At 48.3% G+C, this 23796-nt stretch overlaps 1 protein-coding gene across 1 annotated transcript in view; it reads left to right on the top strand.

Moving 5' to 3' along the window:
- Positions 1-6893, top strand: part of Tshz1 (teashirt zinc finger homeobox 1) — a 74240-nt gene extending 67347 nt beyond the window's left edge. Inside the window, 2 exon segments of the mRNA XM_051163819.1 lie at positions 2306-3189; positions 3191-6893. Of these exon segments, the coding sequence (XP_051019776.1) occupies positions 2306-3189; positions 3191-5518 (3212 nt within the window). The 3' untranslated portion in view covers positions 5519-6893.
- Positions 6894-23796: the final 16903 nt, after the last annotated feature.

Genomic DNA, 23796 nt, shown 5'->3' with positions numbered 1-23796 from the left:
TCATGCATGTGCTGCCACATGTGTGCTCACACATACATGTTCTTCCATATGCATGCTCGTACATGTGGGGTGGTCGTACATCGGTTTACACATGTGGTATGGTCATGTATGTGCTGTCATATGTGTGCTTGTAAATGTAGGTGACTGAATGGACTATTCAGTGTATGCGGGAGTGATCATGCGTGTGCTATCATGTGTTTTTGTGTGTTATAGGAATGATAGTGTTATTCTGTTGTGTTTATCTTGCACATATTAATGACTGTACATATGCCCTCATGTGTGTGATTGCATACATATGGTGACCATGCATGCATGCATTTGCAATGCATGTGTTCATACAGTGGGGTGATTATGCATGTAATATCATATGCATGCTCATATATACATATAAAGTACATGTACTGTCCTGCATGAGCTTACAATACTATGTAATTATGCAAGCATTGCCATGTGTGCTTATATACGGAGGGCCATCACTCATGTACTGTGAGCGCCTGCTGCCCTGAAGCCTGGGGCCTTTCATTTGCAGGTGTGGAAGCTTCTGGTTGCTTCACCCACCCCTGGCATCTTCCCCTGGGGCACGGAGACGTTCTTTGTCCCTCCTGTCACTCCTTTCTAGAAATGCTTGTGCTCTTTGCCACGTTCCCTTAGGATCTGGCTCTGATAATGTGATAATGAATGATCATGTTTAATGAGACGCCCCACTCAGGTCACGCCAGTGCATTTTAATAGGGCTTGCTGGAGAACACGTCACCCTCGAATTTCCTACTTTTTCACGAAACACTAGGTCACCTAGTTTTTCTGTCAGAGAAAGGGGGGAGGGGAGGAGGGGGCAGGAAGGGAGAGAGAAAGAGAGAAGCGCATTGCTCAGATAAGTTTAGCAGGTGGTAAAAACATGTCAGCACCAAGATATGTCACATATCACAGTGTTTACGATGTCCTGAAGTAAGAATCAAGGTTTTTCCTTGCACCTATGTGTCCTTCAGCCTGCGGTTCTGCAGGTTGCCGCAGGCTTGTGGCAGCCATTGGGGCATGTGCTGTCACCGCTGCCACCTTTCATAATTAAAAAGTCATTAAGATTAATTTTCAGAACATGAAAGTGACCATTGCAGCCATTTTAAAGGCACGGCTCTGTGGCATCCTGGGCTGCCGCCCTACCTCCTAACTCCACGTCATTTCTAGTCTTGCAAACTGATACTGTAGCCACGAGACTTCTTTCCTTATGGACCTCACCCCGACTCCAGCCCTGCCACCCCCACTGTCTCTCTGTGTCTGAGAGCTTGACTGCTGCACAGGTCTCAGGTAAGGGCACGAGACAGCACCTGCCCTTTGTAACTAGCCATCTTCCTTCATGCAGCGTCCTCAAGGCTCAGCCATGTCTCTGCGGGGTCAGGGGTCGGTGTTTTCCTCTTAAGACTAGATGATGCTGTGTGGTGTGGATGACCACATCTGTCCCTGTGATGGATGCTCGTTGTATTTCTTCCTTTAGCTGTGGTCTGTGATGCTGTTTTGGGTACTGGTGTGGCGGTGGCCTTGGTCGCCCTCTGGCAGCCTTTCATAGGTAGCAGTATGCTTTGTCCTGGCAGCAGACTCATGGCGTGTTAAGCATTTGTTTTTAGTGAAAACCATGTTATTTTTAACTGCTTGCCATGAAGGAGTACTTTTTTTACTTATGGAAACCATAGAATATTGCCTGGGAAATATATCGTTCCAAAGAGAGAGCCGAGTTCTTCCCGATTTTAACAAATTTTTTGTGTAGAAATCAAAAGGGGCTTGCAAGTCCTGTGATGAATAGCGTGTGGGAGGAATCCCCCGAGGCATTGTGGGAATTCTTGCCTGTCCCCCTCAGCCTCCAAGCAACACGATGTCTTTAAGAAAGGGTGTTAGTTTGGTGGCGCGTGCCTGTGCATCTGAGGATCAAGAGTCCAAAGCCAGCCTGGGCTACTTGAGACACTATCTGGAAGGGGGAGAGGAAGGGAGGGAGGGAGCTAAAAAGGAAAAGAGTTGGGGAACCAGGGAGGAGGGAAAGAAGGAGAGAAGAGAGAGAGAAAGGAGTTAGAGAGGGCAGTATGCGGAGGTTTGGGCTTCCGCTGAGAAGGCACACTGTGTGGGGGCAGGCTCAGCGTGCCCTCCTCCCGCCTTGCCGTGGTACAATGGGCCAGCATGTGGAGTGGAAGTTGAGGTGGCCTTGTGGTCTGGGAGCCTGGCTGAAAAGCATCTTTTTAAGGATCACCTAACTGCTGGGGAGGCTGCGTCCTTCAGGATGATTTACTTCTCCTGACTGCTCTTCATTTTTCTCTCCTAGCTTATGTTCCCGAGGAAGAGCTGAAGGCAGCCGAAATAGATGAGGAGCGCGTGGAGGATGGCGGGCTGTCTTTGGACATCCAGGAGAGCGAATTCGTGTGCAATGAAGAGGCAGAGACCAAAGAGGCCCAGAGCTATCAGAACTCCCCCGTCAGCACTGCCACCAATCAAGACGCTGGCTATGGCTCGCCCTTCAGCGAGAGCAGCGACCAGCTGGCCCATTTCAAAAGCTCCTCCTCCAGAGAGGAGAAGGAGGAACCGCAGTGTGCAGACGGCGGAGTCTCCTACCCCCAGGACAGCTTGGCACAAATCAAAGCTGTGTATGCAAACTTATTCTCGGAGTCCTGCTGGTCTAGCCTAGCTTTGGACCTGAAGAAGTCCGGTTCGACCACTGGCAACAACGATGCCAGCCGGAAGGAGAGCTCCACGCCTACCCCCACGCCCCCTACCAGTACCGCCAGCGCCGCCTGTACCACGGCTACCACGGCCGTTACCAGCTGCAGCACCAGCACCAACCACGGCAGCACCACCAGTAGCAGCAGTGGCTCCGGGTACGACTGGCACCAGGCCGCCCTGGCCAAGACACTGCAGCAGACGTCATCCTACGGGCTGCTGCCCGAGCCCAGCCTGTTCAGCACCGTGCAGCTCTATCGGCAGAACAACAAGCTGTACGGCTCCGTGTTCACGGGGGCCAGCAAGTTCAGGTGCAAGGACTGCAGCGCGGCCTACGACACGCTGGTGGAGCTGACGGTGCACATGAACGAGACGGGCCACTACCGAGACGACAACAGGGACAAGGACTCTGAGAAGACCAAGAGGTGGTCCAAGCCCAGGAAGCGGTCCCTGATGGAGATGGAGGGGAAGGAGGATGCGCAGAAGGTGCTGAAAATGCATGTACTGCGGGCACTCCTTCGAGTCCTTGCAGGACCTTAGTGTCCACATGATCAAAACAAAGCATTACCAGAAAGTGCCTCTGAAGGAGCCTGTGCCAGCCATCACTAAACTGGTCCCTTCCACCAAGAAGCGGGCACTCCAGGACCTGGCATCTCCTTGCTCCCCGGAGCCCACGGGCATGGCCACCGAGGTTGCACTGAATGAGTCGGCCAAGGACCAGAAAACGGCCAACCCGTATGTGACGCCCAACAACCGCTACGGCTACCAGAATGGTGCTAGTTACACGTGGCAGTTTGAGGCCCGCAAGGCCCAGATACTCAAGTGCATGGAGTGTGGCAGCTCCCACGACACCTTGCAGCAGCTCACGGCCCACATGATGGTCACTGGTCACTTCTTAAAGGTGACAACCTCTGCCTCCAAGAAAGGAAAGCAGCTGGTGCTGGACCCTGTGGTGGAGGAGAAGATCCAGTCCATCCCCCTGCCTCCGACCACTCACACCCGGCTGCCTGCCTCCAGCATCAAGAAACAGCCAGACTCCCCTGCGGGCTCCGTGGCCTCAGAAGAAAAGAAGGAGCCCGAGAAGGAGAAGGAAAAAGCCCCTCCCCTGGTGGCCGGTGACACCGAGAGGAAAATCAAGGAGGAGGCAGAGGAGGCCACTGACAAGTTGGAGCCCACCGCCCTCTACCAGTACCTGCGCGAGGAAGACCTGGACGACAGCCCCAAGGGGGGAGTGGATATCCTAAAGTCACTAGAGAACACTGTGTCCACGGCCATCAGTAAAGCCCAGAACGGTGCCCCGTCATGGGGTGGATACCCCAGCATCCATGCAGCCTACCAGCTTCCGGGCACAGTGAAGCCGCTGCAGTCAGCTGTGCAGAGCGTGCAGATCCAGCCGTCTTATGCCAGCAGTGTGAAATCGCTGTCCTCCACAGAGCACAGTGCCCTCCTGCACTCCCCAGGGAGCCTAACGCCCCCACCCCATAAGAGCAATGTGTCTGCCATGGAGGAGTTGGTGGAGAAGGTCACGGGCAAGGTCAGTGTCAAGAAGGAGGACAGGCCCACTGAGAAGGAGAAGACCTCCCCTGTCAAAGCCAGCTCCCCCGTGGCAAAGGAGAATAAAGACCTGCCTAAGCCAGAGGAGGCTGGGAGCAAGCCCCAGAAGAAGGGCTCAGAGATGGAGAGTGGGAAGGCCAAGAGGGAGGGTCCATTGGATGCTCACACCCCAAATGGCACAGAGTCTCTTAAAGCCAAGGTCACCAATGGCTGCAGCAACCTGGGTATTATCACGGACCACTCGCCGGAACCCTCCTTCATCAACCCACTGAGCGCGCTGCAGTCCATCATGAACACCCACCTGGGGAAGGTGTCCAAGCCTGTGAGCCCCTCGCTGGACCCACTGGCGATGCTCTATAAAATCAGCAACAGCATGCTGGACAAACCCGTGTACCCCACAACCCCTGCCAAGCAGGCCGACGCCATCGACCGCTACTACTACGAGAACAGTGACCAGCCCATCGACCTGACCAAGTCCAAGAACAAGCCCCTGGTCTCAGGTGTGGCCGACGCTGTGTCCTCACCTCTGCGGGAGAGCGCCCTCATGGATATCTCGGATATGGTGAAGAACCTCACAGGCCGTCTGACTCCCAAGTCCTCCACACCTTCCACGGTGTCAGAGAAGTCGGACGCGGATGGCAGCAGCTTCGAGGAGGCCCTGGACGAGCTGTCGCCTGTCCACAAGAGAAAGGGGCGCCAGTCCAACTGGAACCCACAGCACCTGCTCATCCTCCAGGCCCAGTTTGCCTCCAGCCTCCGAGAGACAGCGGAAGGCAAATACATCATGTCGGACCTAGGCCCTCAGGAGCGGGTGCACATCTCCAAGTTCACGGGTCTCTCCATGACCACCATCAGCCACTGGCTGGCCAATGTCAAGTACCAGCTGCGAAGGACAGGGGGGACAAAGTTCCTTAAGAACCTTGACACAGGGCATCCTGTTTTCTTTTGCAACGATTGTGCCTCTCAGTTCAGAACTGCCTCCACATACATCAGTCACCTGGAGACGCACCTAGGCTTCAGCTTGAAGGACCTCTCCAAGCTGCCGCTCAGTCAGATACAGGAGCAGCAGAGCGTCTCCAAAGTCCTCACCAACAAGAGTCTGGGCCCCCCGGGGTCGGCCGAGGAAGACCTGGGTTCCACATTCCAGTGTAAGCTCTGCAACCGAACCTTTGCGAGCAAGCACGCAGTAAAACTGCACCTTAGTAAGACGCACGGCAAGTCGCCAGAGGACCACCTGATCTACGTGACGGAGCTGGAGAAGCAGTAGTGTCCAGGTGTGCGGGCGTCTGCACTACCACCCTCCTGCTGCACTAGGGCCTGGCCTGAGCCACTGAAATCAGTCTCTCCTTTGTTGCTGAACTGCCTGTCTGGACTTGGGTTTTCTTACACATATTTTGTAGTTATATTTATATGCTCTTTGTCTGATCTGTGCATGTTATTTTTCTTTTCTTTTTTTTTTCTTTTTTTTTTTTATTCCGTGAGTCAAAGTCTGACCTTTATTTTCAGCATCCGTTCTTGTTGTTAAGCTATCTTTTGTAGGAAATAGTGGGGCACGCTCGGAGACATTGTTTAGCAGTGAGAAAGATACAAATAGCAGCTATAAAGAGACATCCTAAAATTACGAAGTTGCCATGACAATAAAGGTCACAGGACCTGGTAGTGTCAAGTTTAACCCTTTGAGGACTCTATCTCTGTGCCTTTCACTCAAAAATTAAGAAAAAAAATTTAAAGAAAGAAAGAAAAAAAGGGGGGGAAAGGCGCTTAAAGGCTTTTCAGTCAGATCAAAAGCTGTGTCAGACACAAAACTTATTTAATAATTAAAAAATGAGCTTTTATATGCAGGACTGGTTTGTGACAAGACATGCATGCATCGGCTGGAGACAGGAAGCTGTCTAGGACTCACGGGGTTAGGAAGCCACAACTTTATGTGCTTAAAACAAAAACAACATGTACCCCAGTCGCCACTATGCCCAAACCCTCTGGATGCTGAAAAATGCCGCTTTTGGCAAAAAAAAGTATGCAAGCTTATTATTTAAAAAAATATGTAAAAATGCTATTTCTTTTTTTCCTGTAAAATACTGCAGTTTATAGTTATTTACAAATGTAAGCTTTGGTATCAGCTGACCTTTCTATAGCGTGATGCATTGGTAAATGAAAAAAAAAACACAGAAAAAAAAAAACCAAAAAAAAAAAAAAAATAGGGGGCAAATGTTGGATCTTTTCCTTGTAAATTGCCAGCATCAGCTTACACACGCCTGTACGTTACATGTCATATCATTTCAATCTATTCAACTTTCTTTGTAACTTCTGGCTGTATGCGTTCTCTTTTAACTTTTTATATTGTCATTTTATATTAAATTTCTGTGTATATAATGTAAAACCACAATTTTTGGATAAAATTTAGTTCCTGCAGCTTGATTTAAATAGAGAAGTTTTACTGGCACCAGCATCTTCTCGGATGCATGTGCTCAGAGGAGCTATGAGACAAAAATAAATAAAATAAAAACAGAGCAAGCAATGCACTATTAATTATACATTTTGATGTCCCGTCATTAATACTGTACAGTACATTTTGGTTCACACAGTTAAATCCACTGTTTTCTCAAATGTAAAATAAACCCACACGCAGTTCTTGATTTACACAGATTGCCGTGTCGTCCTTACTTTCCCTTTGAGATGTTATTTCAACCACAAGAGGTGTCGCTCATGCAGTCAGCCAACAAAAATTGTATTCAGACTCGTCATCCTATGGTTTGTGTGCTGGTACCCTTCATTCATTGTGTGTTTAAAAGTGATAATTAACATTTTCACCTCCCTTGGGCACCGAGACTTCCCAGAGCTCAGTCCCCCGGTGGTGGCCTGTTGGTCCCTGCGTGGGCTGTGGTGATAGCCTTCCACACTGGTAGGAACAGTTGCCACCAGCAGCTTCTTGTGCACATCCCTAGGCCTCAGGCAGCTCAGACCCCGGGAACCTCAGATTTAGTTCTGTGTTGCTGCCTCCTTGTGAGCTTTAAAAAAAAATGTGTTTTTTTGTTTATTATCATCTGTTTTTCCATTCAGCTGTTGAGTGGACACATGCTTTCATCATTTCAGAGGCACATGAGGGCTCCACCCAGAAGGCCCAGCACCGGTCCTGTGGTGTCATGACTCAGCTCTGATACCTGAACTTGCCCTGCTCCATCTTCAGCATCCAAGGATGCAGAGACCTCTGGTCTCCTCCCTCAAAACACTCAGTAGCACAAGTATTTATTTATTTATTTATTATTTTAACCATTTGCCCAAGTTCCTGTAGACTTATATCCCTAGCAGATGAGAACTCACACTTTGCTCGGAAGTGCCTAAGCAGTCACAACATCTTGATGACTCCCTGGTTCGCTCCAAAGGTGAAGATCCCTACTGTGCGCACACGTGAACTCACTTCTTCCTCACGCTCTGCACTGGGTGCCCGACTGTCAACCAGGTTTGCAGGCCTAGAGCCCATTCACAATAATGGGCAGGCAGGCATTTTTCCTTGTCACGTGACGTGTGACAGACGGAAGTCGGACTCTGACCTCCAGGGTACTCACTGCAGTGTCCCCACTCATCACCAGAGGACGGGCCCTAGGTAAAAAGCTCTGATTTGGCCCCTGGAAGAGAACAAGGAGTTTTTTGTTTTGTTTTGTTTTTTAATAGCCTAGCCCTGGAGAATGGAATGCTAGTGTTTGGCCTGTGTTGATAGGGAGCTACCAGAGCAGACGTCCTACCGTCCTTCCCAGCCACCTCCAACTGTGGCTGAAGCAGGTCACAAGCTCCACTGACTTTATCTTCTACTTGATCTAGAACATAAGCGTAAGTGATGTTGGCTGTGAGTTTACAACTGGGGTTGCATAGAGGGTGTCCAGTGAAGTGGAAACTCACCTAGAATGGACAGGAATAGAGAGATCCCAGGCTAGAAAGAGAGCTCAGCCGGTAGAGTGTTTGTCAGTACCAGAGTCGGATCCCCAGAGCCAGGTTAGAGAAGTCAGGCGTGCTAAGCACACCCGTACTCCCAGTGCAGGAGGAAAAGCATCCTCTGGGCTCACTGGACCACCAGCCTAGCCTGTGTGGCAAGTTCCAGGCCAAGGAACTACCCTGTCTTAACAAACAAAGTGGGCGTCCTCTTCAGTCTCCGTGGCCTCTGCTCGTCTCAGCTAGCATCCTCCTCATCTCCTCCCAGAGGCCTACCCTGACTTAGGTCTCCAGCTTGTCACAGAGATGCCCCTGCCCAGTTTCTCTCTTCTCTAGAGGCCTTCTGTCTTCCTGTCCCCACTCTCCACCCTTATTTCTCTCTGCACCCCCTCTCTTACCTTGTTCCCTCTCTTCCGTTTCCCCTTCTGAGTAAGAGTTCAGCATCCTCCCTTGGGTTCTCCTTGTTACTTATCTTTTTTGTGTCTGTGCTTCGTAGTGTATTTATCCAGTACTATATGGCTGAGTGAGTGCATACCAAGTGTGAAGAGGACAACCTCTAAATAGACAGGACTTCTACCAGAGGGAGGGGAGCTCCAACCCACCCACAAAAACTTTGGCCCCAAACTTACCCTGCCTACAAGGTGTGCAGGGATAAATAAAGAGCAGAGACTGAGGGAATGTCCAACCAATGCTTGGCTCAACCCAAGCCCCACCCTCTGGGAAAGAGCCAGCCCCTGACTCTAATGGTACTCTGCTGTGCTTGCAGATGGGCACCTAGCAGAACTGTCCTCTGAGAGGCTCCACCCAGCAGCAGTTGAAAACAGATGCCGAGACTCACTGCCAATTGATAGGGAGTCTTGTGGAAGAGTGGTGGTGGTTGGGGGGCAGAGAAAAGGAGCCTGGAGGTGACAGGAGCTCCACAAGAAGACCAATAGAGCCAACTAACCAGGCCACAGAGGGGCTTGCAGAGACTGAAGCACCAACCAAGGTCCATGCATGGACTGGACATAGGTCCCCTACACAGATGGAGCAGATGGACAGCTCAGGCTTCATGTGGGTCCTCTACAAAGGGGAGTAGGGGTTGTCTCTGACATGGACTCTCTTGCCAGCTTTTTTATCACCCCCCCCCCCGCACCCCCCATGGACTGCCTTGCCAGGCCACAGGGGAAGAGGACATGCTGAGTTCTGAAGGGACTTGATGAGCTGGAGTGGGTGGGAAGGGGACTCCCCTTTTCTGAGGAATGGGAGAGGGGGAGGGGGAGAGAGAGGGAGGGTGGAACTGGGAGGAGAGGAGGGAGGGTGGATGGTGCAGGAGAATTGGACCCAACGTTCTCTGACGTCCACATTATGTACACACATGTGAGTGTACACGTGAGTGTACACATACATGTACCTACATAGACTAACAGGAGGAATAAATCAAATACCTACATTTTGAAGATTAAGCGTGTCTCTGCTTTCCTCGCTGTGCTGGGACAAACATCCACCCTCTTTTGTCAGTTCCATGAGACCCTCCCTGTCTCTCACTCCTTCTTTCTGCTCCACCCCCACTCCCACAGTCCTAAGTTCTTAGGAGGGCAGCTTATCTGTATATCTTAGGATGTAGAAGGAAGCAGGAAAGAAGGCAGGTGACTTCTTGTTGAGTCAGCCTGCCAGTTGTGCATATGCAAAAATAATAGTGGTTCGAATTTTATCTGCAGTTTGGCCATTAAGCTTAATTACTAATTAAACACTCCCACCCTCACCTGACCCTGGGATTTGGGATTTTAAAAGCTTGAGCTGTTTCTCTGAATGTGGGTCCCTATTGTTTAGTCAGTAAAGCCTGTGAGATAATGACAGACAATAGTTTAGGCAAGAGAAACTAATGTTGAAGTAGTGTGCAGAAAAAGGAATGTTTAAACACTTCAAGATGTATGTCTTTAGTGACGGGGAGATAGAGGGGTAAAGTGCTTGTTGCACAAGCCTGAGGGCCGGAGTAGCTCATCTCCAGAACCCATGAAAAATGCCAGATGTATGGCCTTGCATGGGTAAGCCCAGCCACTGGGGAGGCAGACTCAGGAGAATTCCAGGCCTCACTGTCCAGCCAGCCTCACCTAACTGGTGAGTGCCAGGCCGATGAGAGGCCACATCTAAAGGAAACGTCTAAGGAAGGCGTCCCGGGTTATCCTCTGGCCTCATGTGTATATAAACACGCTCACATACACATGAGCACGGACTCACACACAACATTTATGGCTTTTCACTTCTGTGGTTGATAATCTTTAGAAAGCTGTTCAGGTCGGTGGTGTGGCGCACACCTGGAATGTAGCAGTCATGGGGCAGAAGCAGATAGATCTCTGAGTCAGAGGCCAGCCTGGTCTACATAGCCAGGAATACATGCTGAGACCCTGTCTCGAAAAAAAGAAAAGGCAAGCTCTCAGTATCAGACAAATGCATGTATTAGCAGTTCCAGAAACCAATACACACAAATAATTTTACTGAGGTATATTTTGTATTCATTATAATTTCTTAGAAGATAACAGATTCTACTAAAATTCAATCACTGGACTAAACACTTAAGAGTCATGGAAGAGTGAAAAAAAATTAAGAGAACTTGTGGTCTTAACTTTGATGACAGTGATTGAAGGGACACACTTACCCCAGAAGACAAACAACAGAAACAAAGTGAAATAAAAACTGCTGTTTGCAATTTAGAGACAATCACTGCTAACATCTTACTGCTAGTGTCTTTTGCCCTAAAGTTTCAACAAAACAGACACGACACTGAACGTAAGTCCTTGTTTTCCTCACCCGGCAGTTGACGGATTGTGTGCACCTCCCTTGTTCTTTTAAATTATTTGAAATCTTACCAGGATGTATTGCAACACAGTCAAGTCCCTAATAATTAGAGTTTTAAAAAGCAACTGTTATGTTCATCTTTGGATTTTTTTTATTCCTCTTAATATTTTTGTAAATAGTTCTGATCACTTCCATAAGACCTAGTACTTTTAACTAAAATTTCCTTCACAGTGTAGTGACACACATGGCCAAACCACCCACAGGCAAACTCACAGAGACCCCTCAGATAGCCTGCCCTGTTCCACTTTGCTTTCTACACAGGGGAGGATATAAATATATATATTTAAGTTTTGGGTATTTTCACTAATTTTCTAATATAATATTTTCATTTATAGTGCTTGTGGTATCTTATTGCTGATCGAAGCTATGGCTTTGGATGTACTTTCAGATGGATTATGACTTCCCTTATATTCAGGGGATTGGGCATACTTTACAGACACCCCAATAATGAGAAGAAAAGGCACCCCTAGGACACCTGATTCGCCTGGGCACTGAGGGCTAGCTTGTAGCAACTGTTTCAATCTCCGGCACCTGTTTCAGTCTGTTTTACCACAGCTCATTGGCTAACCGAGCACTTTTCCAGCTCCCCCAAGCCCTGGGCTCCATCACCAGCTGTGTGCAAACTGGGTGTGGTGGGGCACGTCTTCAATGCCAGTGTTCAGAAAGTACAAGCAGGAAGATGAGAAGTTTACGGTCGTCCTCAGTTACATAGCGAGGTCAGGGCTAGCCTGGCCTAGAAGATGCCCTGGCTCAAACAAAACAATAAAAAATCAAAACAGCAGCTGGGCAAGGTGGCACACACCTCTAATGCCAGCACTTGACGAGGCAGAGGCAGGCGGATCACTGTGAGTTTGAGGCTAGCCTGGTCTACAAAGTGTGTCCAGGATAGCCAAGGCTACACAGACAAAACACCTCAAATAGCAACAATAACAATAAGTAACAAACAAACAAAAACTCCCTTAAGGTGAGTTTGGGGGTGCAGGCTTGTTATCCCAGCTGCTTGATAAGCCAAGGCAGGATCATACTTTGAAGATTCTGGGAGCTATAGAGTGAGTTCAAGGCTAGTCTAGGCAACCTAATGAAATGCAATCTAAATATAAAAAGTGGGTTTGGAGTTTAGTTCACTGAAAGAGTATTTGCTTGTATCAGACCCTGGGTTCAGCCCCCAGTACCAAAACACTAGCAGCCCGTGCTGGCCAGCCCCAGGCTGACCAGGCGTGCACTTTTGGACTACTTCCAAACAGCCCAGGCTGCTCCTTTGAAGCAAAGCTTAGAATCCTATGACTTAGGTTAGTAATTAACCTTTAATGTTAGCAAAACAAAAAATTCACAATCAAGTAGTAAAACTGAGGCAGACTACCTAGGGTTGGCTCTACCAAGTGCAGTTCTTTTGTGATCACTAGCAGGCAGGGGCCTTCAGGCAAACTCTTAGCCGTTGTCTCCTATAGCTCAATGATGTCCAGGGTTGATGTTGGTGGGCACTGCTGAGGGCCTACCTTCTGACACCCTGGTGGGCACTGCTGAGGGCCTACCTTCTGACACCCTGGTGGGCACTGCTGAGGGCCTACCTTCCGACACCCTGGTGGGCACTGCTGAGGGCCTACCTTCTGACACCCTGGTGGGCACTGCTGAGGGCCTACCTTCCGACACCCTGGTGGGCAGTGCTGAGGGCCTACCTTCTGACACCCAGGTTTTGATAAGCAGTTTCAGAAGCTCGCTGCAAGGCGGGGGGCGGGGGCACGGCATGTTCATTAGTTACAGTGAGGAGCTTTGCGAGCGCATGCAGATGGATGCTTTCCCACAAAGAGCAGGAGCCACGGGCTCACCCTGAGTCAGTCACCCCAGCACGACTACTGCAGCAGAGGATTCTGGATCTCAGACCTTTTACCAGGGAATAAAGAGTACAGGTGATTCTACATATACAGCCACATTTCATTAAAGTATTTGGCTTTCCTCACATTTAAACAGAAGCTTAAGGAAAAACAAACAAACAAACAAACAAAAAAAGGAGCCTTCTGGTTGGGAGGATGCACAGCTTGCAGATAGCTTTTGAGGTCATTAAACCACTGCTCCAGGGGCATTTTTCTTTGATAACTTCTTTGACCAAAAAGTCCATTAGTAGCAAGGGACTGGGGATGGTATACTGGGAGCACCATCTTCTACATAGATACACAGTGAGGAAACCCCGTCCTGCATAAGCGGAACAAACCTTCAATCACGTTCTAGTGGAGCCAACTCAGCTGCCTTTCCTAGGGGACCGCCACAAAGCACCAATCAGTCCTGAGGTGAAAACACTGTTTCTCTTCTTAATACATTTAAGCTCAGTTTTTAAAAGTGTGGTTTTTCAAGGTTTCACTGACTGGAAGTTAAGAATTTCCTTTCCTTGATGCTTAGCATCTTCTTGAGGTAGGCTGGGTATAGCCAGGAGTTAACCTGTCTTGTTGTCGAGGAATCTTTAAAACATTAAAAGCATCGTTAAATGCCATGTTCTGTAGGTCTCTGAGGCTTTGAAGACCTATCTAACTATTTTACCCCATCTATCTATCTATCTATAGGATCATCTCTATCTGTTAAACCTAGGATCTACATTCTTCCGATAAAAATCGACTGGCAGTTGACATGACCATGGTTTGATCAACCAACAATCAGCTTGTATTACTTAATTACCCTAAGCAGCCTGCAGCAGCACTCTCAAGGTATTGGAAGTAAGCTTCTATTATAATTGAGTTGGGGTGAAGACCAGATAGTTTAGATTTACAATTAACCTTAGTTGTTTATGGGTAAAGATGCTTTTAGGTCTAGATAGATGTTTTAAGTTGACAGAGATGAGATACGATAGATATTGATTCTCATTCATAACTTTAAAATCACCAAGATAGGAAAGATGTTTTCTACAAGGCTACCAAATACAAATAGTCAAAACAACATGAATGTAACATTCATATAATCCATGTTTGTTTCATGGTTCTTCTTGCTGTATGTAATTTTTTACTTATGTGTAAGAATATAAATGTATATGCCAATACAATACAATAAAATAAATTCTTAGGAAAAAAACTGTTAATGCCAAAAAAATTCCTTTCCTCTTCGTAATACACCAAAACATGTAGTGTGAAATTTCTGCAGTGTCACAACAAAACAAAAGGGGACTCTTAAATCTTTTGTGATTGGAATAGTTTAAAATGATGTGGTGAATCATCTCTGTATGTGTCTATGTGTGCACTGGTGCATGCATGGATATGTGCATACACACCTTTGTGGAGGCCAGAGGTCAATGTCAACTGCTTTCTGCTATTCTTCTTTAGTTTTCTGGAGACAGGACATCTTACTGAACCTGGAGTTCATCAGTTTGGCTAAGCTGGCTGTCCAGTGAGCTCTCCATCTCTTGGTTCTGGGATAACAGTTGGGTACCACTGTGAGCACCAGGTATCTAAGCTCAGATCCTCCTACATATATCACAGGCACCTTATTGGCTTAGCCATCTCCCCAGCCCTCTGAGGGACAGCATTCTTTTTGTGTACCTTATTGGCTTAGCCATCTCCCCAGCCCTCTGAGGGACAGCATTCTTTTTTGTGTGGTTTTCTTTGTTTGGTTGGTTGATTTTTTTTTTTTTGGAGTTAGAGTTTCTCTGTGTAGCCTTGGCTATCCTGTACTAGCTTTGTAGATCAGGCTGGCCTTGAACTCACAGAGATCCATCTGCCTATCTCTGCCTCCCCGAGTGCTGGGATTACAGATGTGCGCCACCACAGCCAGCTAGCACAGCTTTCTTTATATGTTTTATTATATTCTACCTAACTTATAGTAATTAATTAATTATTAACATCAACCTTTTGAAGGAGAGATAAACCTGTTTTTGTTATGATCCCAAATGTGGGATGGAGAACGGTCTTGTGAGAGAACAGGTGAGGTTAATCCACTAGAAGGCAAACCACCTCGTGAGGGAGCTTGATTGTTGCCAGCTGAAAAGATCCGTGAACAGACTCTGAGAGGAGATATATAAATGAGCCCAGAACTGGAGGCGGGGCTTTTGGGAGACTTCAGATAGTTTTGGCTGTTCATCGCTCTACTTCGAGGTGTGCCTAGAGAGAACCGCTTAAGGAAAGGCTTCAGGGCTCAGACTCCTGCTGAGGTTCCAGGTTCTGGTTGCTGCAAGTTCCAGCAGAAGAAATCCTGCTGATTGAGCCAGAAGAATCGTTCCTCAGAACTGATATCCTTACGGTTTTGTTATTGTGTGCTTTAATTCTTTTTTTCCCATTGTTTCGATTAGTCAGGTTATAAATGACATACTCTAGGTTAATAAGTTCCAAATAAAATATATTTGTTAAGAAAATTGAGCCTACAACTTTTGGCTCTTAAATATTAAAATAAAGGGTGTCATGTAACACTTGAACACTTCTGACTTGTTAAACTGAGACTAGTGCCCCAGACTCCTGCATGTCATTTATATAGTGCTTACTTAAAACTTAGACCTAGGTCTCACATTCAAAGCAGCGGGCTGTCCTCTTGGATTTTCCCATGCCCACTCCACGAGAGCCATGAAATTCACGAGTCATCAGTGTGGATTTGTAGGGCTCAGAGATGCGCTCAGGGGGCTTTTACTTACAAGGACCATGGGCCTTCGTGTCATGGATTGGTCAAACTTGGGGTCTGGGCATACTGGTTGAGGGCTTGTTCATTTTCTTTTTCTGCCATTCCTTTACCAATGGCCAGAAACCGGTGGCACTAGAATCCTGAAGTAATTTGCAAGAAGAAATCAGAATTAAAGGACTGTGTTCACATGATAGAGGCCTGTGGAAAATAATTTTTTAAAAATGAGGACATTCAAATGGTATTTCTTTGTATGGTGATGGCACTCATAAACGTCCCATGAATATTCCCCTTGAGTTCTGGGAGACAGTTGGAACCTGGCAATAAATGGCATCTTATTTGTTGTCATGGAAGCATTGTAACACCCTCCTAACAAAATCCTTCCAACAAAACAAAGAAGGCTGCAGAGGCACAAGATTTTCCAACTCTGAGATGCTCAGAAGGAAGTAATAGATTTACCAAAAGCATTACCAGGTGGTCTCTCACTGTCCTTAAAACGTGTTTCTGTAAAACCATCTCCTCCCTGGTCTTGAGGGCACCCAGGGTTTGAATTCTAGTTGCGTGCTTTCAGCACTGTGTTGGAGAAGTGGAGCTTGCTTTGAGATGGGACCTGGCTCTCTCCAGGCTGCTCTGGAAGACCCCTCCCCTTTGCCAACGGTTTCTGTGCTCGGAGAAGGATCTAACTGCATTGTTTTGACATGAACAGGTGCATGGACTTTGTTGTTGTTGCTGTTGTTAATCTTTTTGGTGTGAAATTGGCAATAAGCTTGCTTGATGTGATCCTGGCAGGTAGTTACTGAGCTGTGTTCCTTTCTTCATCTTCTCCCCAGGGGCACAGTTGGCCTCTCCTAAGCTTAATGCATCAAAGACAAAGTAAACATATTTACCTGGTACAGCAAGTGCTTTCTTTAAAGGCCTCAGAATCCAGAGAAAGAATGAGACTGGAGTCAAGCCACTGATCCAGTGAAGTCGCTGGCAAAAGCAACAGGTGTAGAAATGCACCATGGGTGAACAGGACCAGGACTCTGCATGGAGATGGGCTTGGAGAGATGACACTATGTTTGTGACCACGAGGTAATTCGTGTTTGGCAGACGGGACAAAGCTGATGTACCAGAGATGGACAAAGCTAAACCAAGCAATTCGAAGGCCCCGAGCCTGACAGGTGGAGACAGTTTTGATATGTCAGATGGTAAAGCAAACAGTAACAAAAGGGAGCTAGAGCATGGCCTGTCTAGGGTTAAAGATCTTTAAGCTTTAGCGAGAATGTATAAAAGAAAACTCTTTCTGAAATAATTTATGGAAATGCCGTGCTCCCTTTGAAGGCTCCATGTCACTGTGTGGCACTAGGCAATGTTCTCTTTCTTCACCTGTCAGGCAGAGACCACCTCGAAGAGTCTCACTGCTGATTACTAGTTAATTGTCATTAATAAGTGACAACTGACATTATGGGGGCTTAATGCAGAGAGAACAGAAAGGAGCTGCAGATATTCTAATGAGCTGACTCCTACGTGCCCTCTATTGTTGTCGAAAATGAGGAGCTGTCGTCATTGTTCAGGAGATGGGCTTCGGCTGCTCTGGAAAATATTCTCTTTAATTTCTTTATGCATAGATAATTCCTGGTGCTCCATATTCCTCTCTCTCTCTCCTACACATGCACACACACACACACACACACACACACACACACATGGGTGCACAGGCACACACACATGGACACCCAGGCACACCTTTCCAGGCTTTTCTCTGAGCAGGCTTTAGAAAAAGAAAGGGAGAATGAAACAAATTTAAGAACGACTGGAAGTTATTCCTGGACAGGGGAGCGGTGCGCTCCAAAGCGCTTGTCTATGCAACAAGCAGGCAGACAAGAACTGCTTTCTATGCATGGAAAGGGGTTTGGAGAGCGATGCTAGGCTTGCGGCCCTGGGGTAGCACGTGTTTGGTGGACAGGACAGAACTGATGAGTTGTAGGTGGATGAAACTAAACTAAGCAACTGGAAGGCTCCAGACCTGACAGGTGTAGGTGGCTTCAACATGAGCATTGAGTGAGATGGGAGCAGAGGTGGAGAGGTCCGCCATGGAGACCGGGAGGTAGGAAGGCAGGAGAAAGGGGCAGGCCGAGCTGGAGCACCAAGAGTGATGATCAGCAACACACGAGCACGTCACAGCCATGCCTAGAGAGAGGCAACTCTTCCCAGCCCTCTGAGCATACAACAAGAGCAATGGGAATCCCCACAGAATCTTCCAGAAGAGAAGCCAGGACTGAGGGGGAAATAACACAAGAGACATTGGGCTGCATCAACTGTCATTCATTTTTGTAAACTTTACTCCCACACAACCGGCCTGTTAAAATCCTTAATCATAGGACTCTGGAACACCAACTCCAAGTTCTTTTTTGTGTGCGTGCGTGCATGTGTGTGTGTGCATGTATGCGTGTATATGTGTGTGTGTGAGAGTGTGTGTATGTGTGAAAGGCTTAAGAGATTGCTCAGTGGGTACCTACACTGGATCCCCAACACCCACATAGAACTGAGCATGAGAGTGTGCCCTTATAATCTCAGTGCTGGGAAGGGGAAGCAAGAAGCTCTGTGGCCTTGCTGGCCAGCCAGTCCAGTCTCATTGGTGAGTTTCTGATCCCAGTGAGAGACTTTGTCTCAAAAATAAATAAATAAAGCGAATAGTCCATGAAAAACAGCAATGGTGGTTTAACTATGGCCCCACAGGCACATACATGAGTGGGAACGCACACCTACATACAAATGTGCACATATGTGAATGTGTGCACACCTGCATACAGTAACACGCAGACAGGCGGTGGCTATGTTACATAACCCGACTTGATCACTCTACAATGCATGCATGTGTCAGAACCTCACATTGTACCACTAAGCATATACAATGACTATTTGCCGATTAAAAAATACGAGGGAACAAGATGAATGGAGTGGAGCCCACGCCAACAGGAGGCTCCCACTGATTCCCAGTGTTGTGTGCAGAGAGAGCGGGTGTCAGGGTGCATGTTGCACTTACTATCAGCTCTAATTCTAAACAGGAGCACGGTGTCTGGGGGAAGGCTCCAGCTGACACCAACAGGAAAGAGATGTGTTGTTTTTCAAGTGCCAACACCTCCTAACAACAATTTTTCGTGCTATCAGATCATTTCACACCCCGCCATTCCACCTTCTCTCAAGTCTTATCACACACACACACAGTTTCAAGCTGGGGATCCGATGCCTGCACTAGGAAGAAAAACGTCCTGCTTTCTTCAGTTTCTGTTGCTCGGCCCTCCCTGTTGGCACGGTGCCCCCCACCCCCACACTGCCTTTGTCTCTTGTTCTGTGGTGGATTTGGAAGACCAACAGCAGCAGGGTTTGACTTTCTCTGCTTTCAGAATCATCCTTGGATTTCTGATGAGCTGGGCAGGCCACAAAGTGATAGCCCAGGATGACCCTCCTTCCTACAGATCACGGGAGTGGAGCCAGCTCACTCTGCCCACGTGGTCTGTCCTCAGTTAAGAAGTGTGGTACTCCCACCCAGCTCCCTCTCTTCATCCACTTCCGATATCTATTCTATTTCCCTTCTGAGTGGGAGTCAAGCATCCTCTCCCAAACCCCTCTCTTGTTACTTAGCTTCTTTGGGTCTGGGGATTTAGGATGTAGGGAGGAGATGAGGGTGGAGATTATTTATGGGGAGACCTGGAAGGGAAGCTGAGAGGGCTGAGAGAGACAAGGGAAAATGAGGGGGGCATCTCTGGGACAAGCTGGAGACCTGAGACAGGGTAGGCTCCTAGGAGAATATGGGGTGACTCTAACTGAGGCTCCTAATAGTAGGGGACATGGCGATGGAAGAGGCCACCTCCTAGCTAGGCAGGATTTCCAATGGAGGGAGCAGGGCACCAACCCACCCACAAAACCTTCTACCCCAAAATTTACCCTGCCTACAAGATGTGCAGGAATAAAGATGGATCAGAGACTAAGAGAATGGCCAACCAATGACTGGGCCAACTCGAAGCCCACCCCATGGGAGAGGGCCAGCCCCTGACTACTAATGGTGCTCTGCTATGTTTTCAGACAGGAGCCTAGCATAACTGTCCTCTGAGAGGCTTCACTCAGCAGTGGATCTAAACAGATGCTGAGACCCACAGGCAAACATTAGGAGGAGCTTGTGGAGTCTTGTGGAAGGGTGAGGGGAAAAGGACAGAAAGACCTAGAAGGAACAAGAACTCCACAAGAAGACCAACAGAGACAACAACCATAGGACCACAGGGGCTTACAGAGACTGAAGCACCAAGCAAAGATCATGCACGGACTGGTCCTAGGCCCCTGACACACATGTAGCTGATGGGCAGCTTGGTTTTTGTGTGGGTCCTCTAGCAGTGGAGCAGGGGCTGTCTTTGACATGGACTCTGTTTCCTGCTTTTGGATCACTTTTCCCTACCTAGGCTGCCTTTTCTGGCCTCAGTGGAAGAGGATGCACTTAGTGCTGATGTGACTTGATGTGCTCGGGGTGGGTTGGTACTAGGTGTGGGGGGTGCCTTTTCTGAGGAGAAGTGGATGGAGGAAAGGGGGGAGGGGGTGGGTGGTGGGAATGAGAGGAGAGAAAGAAAAGTTGGGCAATGTGGTGCACTCCTTTACTTCTAGCACTATGGGAGATGGAGGCAGGAGGATCGCTGTGGGTTTGAGGCCACCCTGGTCTACAAAGCAAGTCCAGGACAGCCAAGACTACACAGAGAAACCTTGTCTCAAAAGAAGAAGAAGAAGAAGAAGAAGAAGAAGAAGAAGAAGAAGAAGAAGAAGAAGAAGACAGAAGAAGAAGAAGAAGAGAAGAAGAGAGAAGAAGAAGAAGAAGAAGAAGAAGAAGAAGAAGAAGAAGAAGAAGAGAAGAGAAGGAGGAGGAAGTGGAGGAGGAAGAAGAGGAGGAGGAGGAGGAGGAGTGGTACTGTGTGTCCAATTCTTAGTGCCATTGGAAGCCTGTGTGTTTTGAACGTGACATGTTGCCCTCTGGCTCTTGTGTTTGAACACTTGGTCCCCAGCTGGTGGTGCTGTTTGGGGAAGGTTCTGGAATCTTTGGGAGGCTGATGGAGTCTTGCTGGAGAAAGTGGGTAACTATGGGTAAGCCACTTTGTATTCGGCTGCACTTCCTGCTTGGTCTGAACTCACAGAGGAGGAGTCCCAGGTGAGCAGGTTGGGCAGGTAAGCTAGGCTGTGGTGCTCAGGAGGCTGTGCTGGCCTTCGCAGGCTCTCACAGACATGTCCCCGCCCTTCACCAGGGCTCCAGCTTTGGTTCTTAGGCATTAGGCTCTGACAGTTTCTAAAGGGAGCCCCCCACAATAAATGGGGAATTGGACTCTATTCCACCAGAGTCTCGCCAAACCCTGTTGTTGTGTATGGCCCTGATGCAAATTCAAGACCTACTCTTGGGTTGGCCAAGGACAGGGAGCTCAGAGGCCAAAGCCTGTGGACGGTGGAGTTGGCCTCCAGCGGGGAAGACCATCCACTCTGCCTCGGTGCAGCCAGAGGGACCTGAGTGGGATGACCAAGAAAATGGTGGTGCTATACTCTCCAAATGTTTTTATTGCTTCCTTTATGGTATCTTGGTGACGAGAGCATCCTTTTCATGCCTTTATCACTCAGTCCTCACCTTTCCTGGTCCTTATTTTTAATTTTTGAAATGTATTGGTTGTGCCTATGTCTATTGAACGTGCAAGTCTCTCTTACCACCCGTGTGTGTGTGTGTGTGTGTGTGTGTGTGTGTGTGTGTGTGTGTGTGTGCGTGTGTGTAGGTGCAGGTGCACATGTGCCACTGTGGGCACGTGGGGGGTGGAGGACAGCATTCCTGTGTCAGTTCTCACTGTTCTACTTTGATGGATGCAGGGTCCATTGCTCCGTTGTCACCTAGGCTGGCAGACTTTGCAGCTTCTGGAGCCTGCCCTGTCTCTGTCCCCCATCTTTCCTTCGCACAGGGGTTACGGATTCTTCTGCCACTGCATCCAGTTAGGTGTTCATGGTTCCTGAGAACCAGAATTCAGACCGCCAGGCTTGTGTGGTAAGCTCTTTCACCTGCTGAGTGCCCTAGCAAGCCCTCCAGCCTCTCATTCTCTGTGTCAATTGTCTGCAGCTGTTCCTGTCATTACTAATCTTGGGTTGTCACCTAATTTGACTTTTATCATTCTTTTGTCCACCAACCTGTCACCAAGGCTTGTTCATGAAAAAGATTCTTATGTAGTTTTTGTTCCTTAAAACATGAGTCTATACTTGGTTCTCTACAAAACAAGAGTCAGTACCCATTCTCCATGAAGGGACTTCATGCTCCAAACAATGCTGCCGGCACAGCCAGCATGCGTGCTGGGAGAGCCGCTTTGGCGACAGCAGCATCAATCTACATCATAACCTTGGGCTTCATCAGTTCTTGTGAAAATCTTCACCGTTCTGTTGCCTCTTTGTCTGTTGTGCTGTTTGCTTTGCACTAAGGTGTAACCACAAACACAGTGGTTCTCAGGAGCCCCCCACTGATCTCCTGTTCTGTAGGTTCGCTCTGCTCATAGGCACAGCTCCTGGGTGAAATCTCACCTGGGCACACGGTCCTCTTTTGAGTTCTGGCAGTTGACAGAAACCTGTTGCTCATGTTTCAGACAGACACACCTAGATTAGAGTTTGTCATAAGTCCCTGTCTGTGGCCCCCTCCACAGCAAGGGTGAGGTCATCATCTCAAACATAAGGCATAAGAATCTGCAGTCCCTTGTGCACCCCAAATGGGAAGATGGGAAGCAGAGACAGGACAATCTCTACCTCTAGGCCATAGGAATCCCTTCATCTCCTCCAAAAAGACTGTGATCTGATCACAGGCGGCACCACCCCTCCAGTGTGGTCCTAGGTGCCCGCCCGCAGGCAATGGGAGTACACAGGCGAGGAAGGGTGCTCAAATGAAACCCTGCCTTCCCAGGAGCCCTGCCCACTCACTCCCACGTCAGATCCTCTGCAGACCATGTTCCTTTAGTACTTAAAATTAAGTCCAAGTACCCACTGTGGCTCCACAACACAGCACCCATGGTGTCACGCAATGCCACTTGTCTCATTACTGTGGCACCCCAGTCTCTCCTCTGAGCTCTGCACATCTTCCTTGGCTGCAGCTGTCCCCAGCGCTGCTGGTCCCCATGCCCCTGCCTTCTCCTTCCTCTGTGGGTGCTTCTCAGTTTCCACTCAGCTTTCTTCAGGAAACCACCTGACTTCCTAGCCTCACCTGACTCTTGTAAGTGCCACACATGATATTCCTCCTTCCTTCCTTCCTGTCCCTCCTTCTCTTCCTCTTCCTAATGAGCGCTGCCTGCATGAGCTTGGGTGGGGAGCTCTGTACTTTCCAGTAACTAGGTCGCTGAAGCATATGATCTTCAGGAGAGACCCTGTGCCAAAAAACAAAGCAGGGGTGGTGTCTGAGGAATGACACCTGAGGTTGGCCTCTTGCCTTCACACACACATACACAAACACACACACACGTGCACCCGCAGGTAAATAAGCTGCTACTAAACATCCACTGTGGAATACTCAACACCAGGCTGTAGAATATACAAGCTACAGATGCCTCTTCCATGTTGGTAATTGTTGGTTCACCAAACACTTATAATTATAGTACAACTGTACTCCAGCTAAATAAACGAAACAGTGTTAAATCGTTAACAATCAGAAAAAATCCAGTGACTAGTTTGATCAAAAAAAAAAAAAAAAAAAAAATCCAGCTGATGGAGTGTGTCAATGGTGACGGCCTTGACTGTGTGTGTGTGGCGCTCCCTTCACTTGTGGCTCAGATGCCAGTGTGGCTAAGTCAGAACTCGCCAACCAGGGATGTCCTGGCACCGTATGTGCTGCCCTGAACTACCCTGTGCCAGGGAGGCTGGCACCAGGAGCGGCAACATCTAGAGGCCCCCAGCAGAAGGAGTTATTTGTTCGACGTTATTATCTCTGCCGGTGGAGGAGGGGAACGCTAAGCCTTCCTTTGTGAAGACACTGATTTTTGTCAAGATATTTTAAAAGTGTTCATTTGGGGGAGAGATTGAAGTAGGACCAGGAGAGGAGGCAGGCGCGCGCGGGGAGGGCTGCGGGAGCACTTCAAAGCTGGAGCTTCCCTCTCCTCCACTCTTGGCTGGTGTTTTGATTAGTTTGTCCCTTAGGCTATCATTAGCGTCTTTTAGGGGAAAGTG

This window comes from Acomys russatus, chromosome 20 (genome assembly GCF_903995435.1).
Source record: "Acomys russatus chromosome 20, mAcoRus1.1, whole genome shotgun sequence".
In the NCBI taxonomy this organism is placed as follows: domain Eukaryota; kingdom Metazoa; phylum Chordata; class Mammalia; order Rodentia; family Muridae; genus Acomys; species Acomys russatus.
This window is presented reverse-complemented; position numbering and strand designations above follow the sequence as displayed.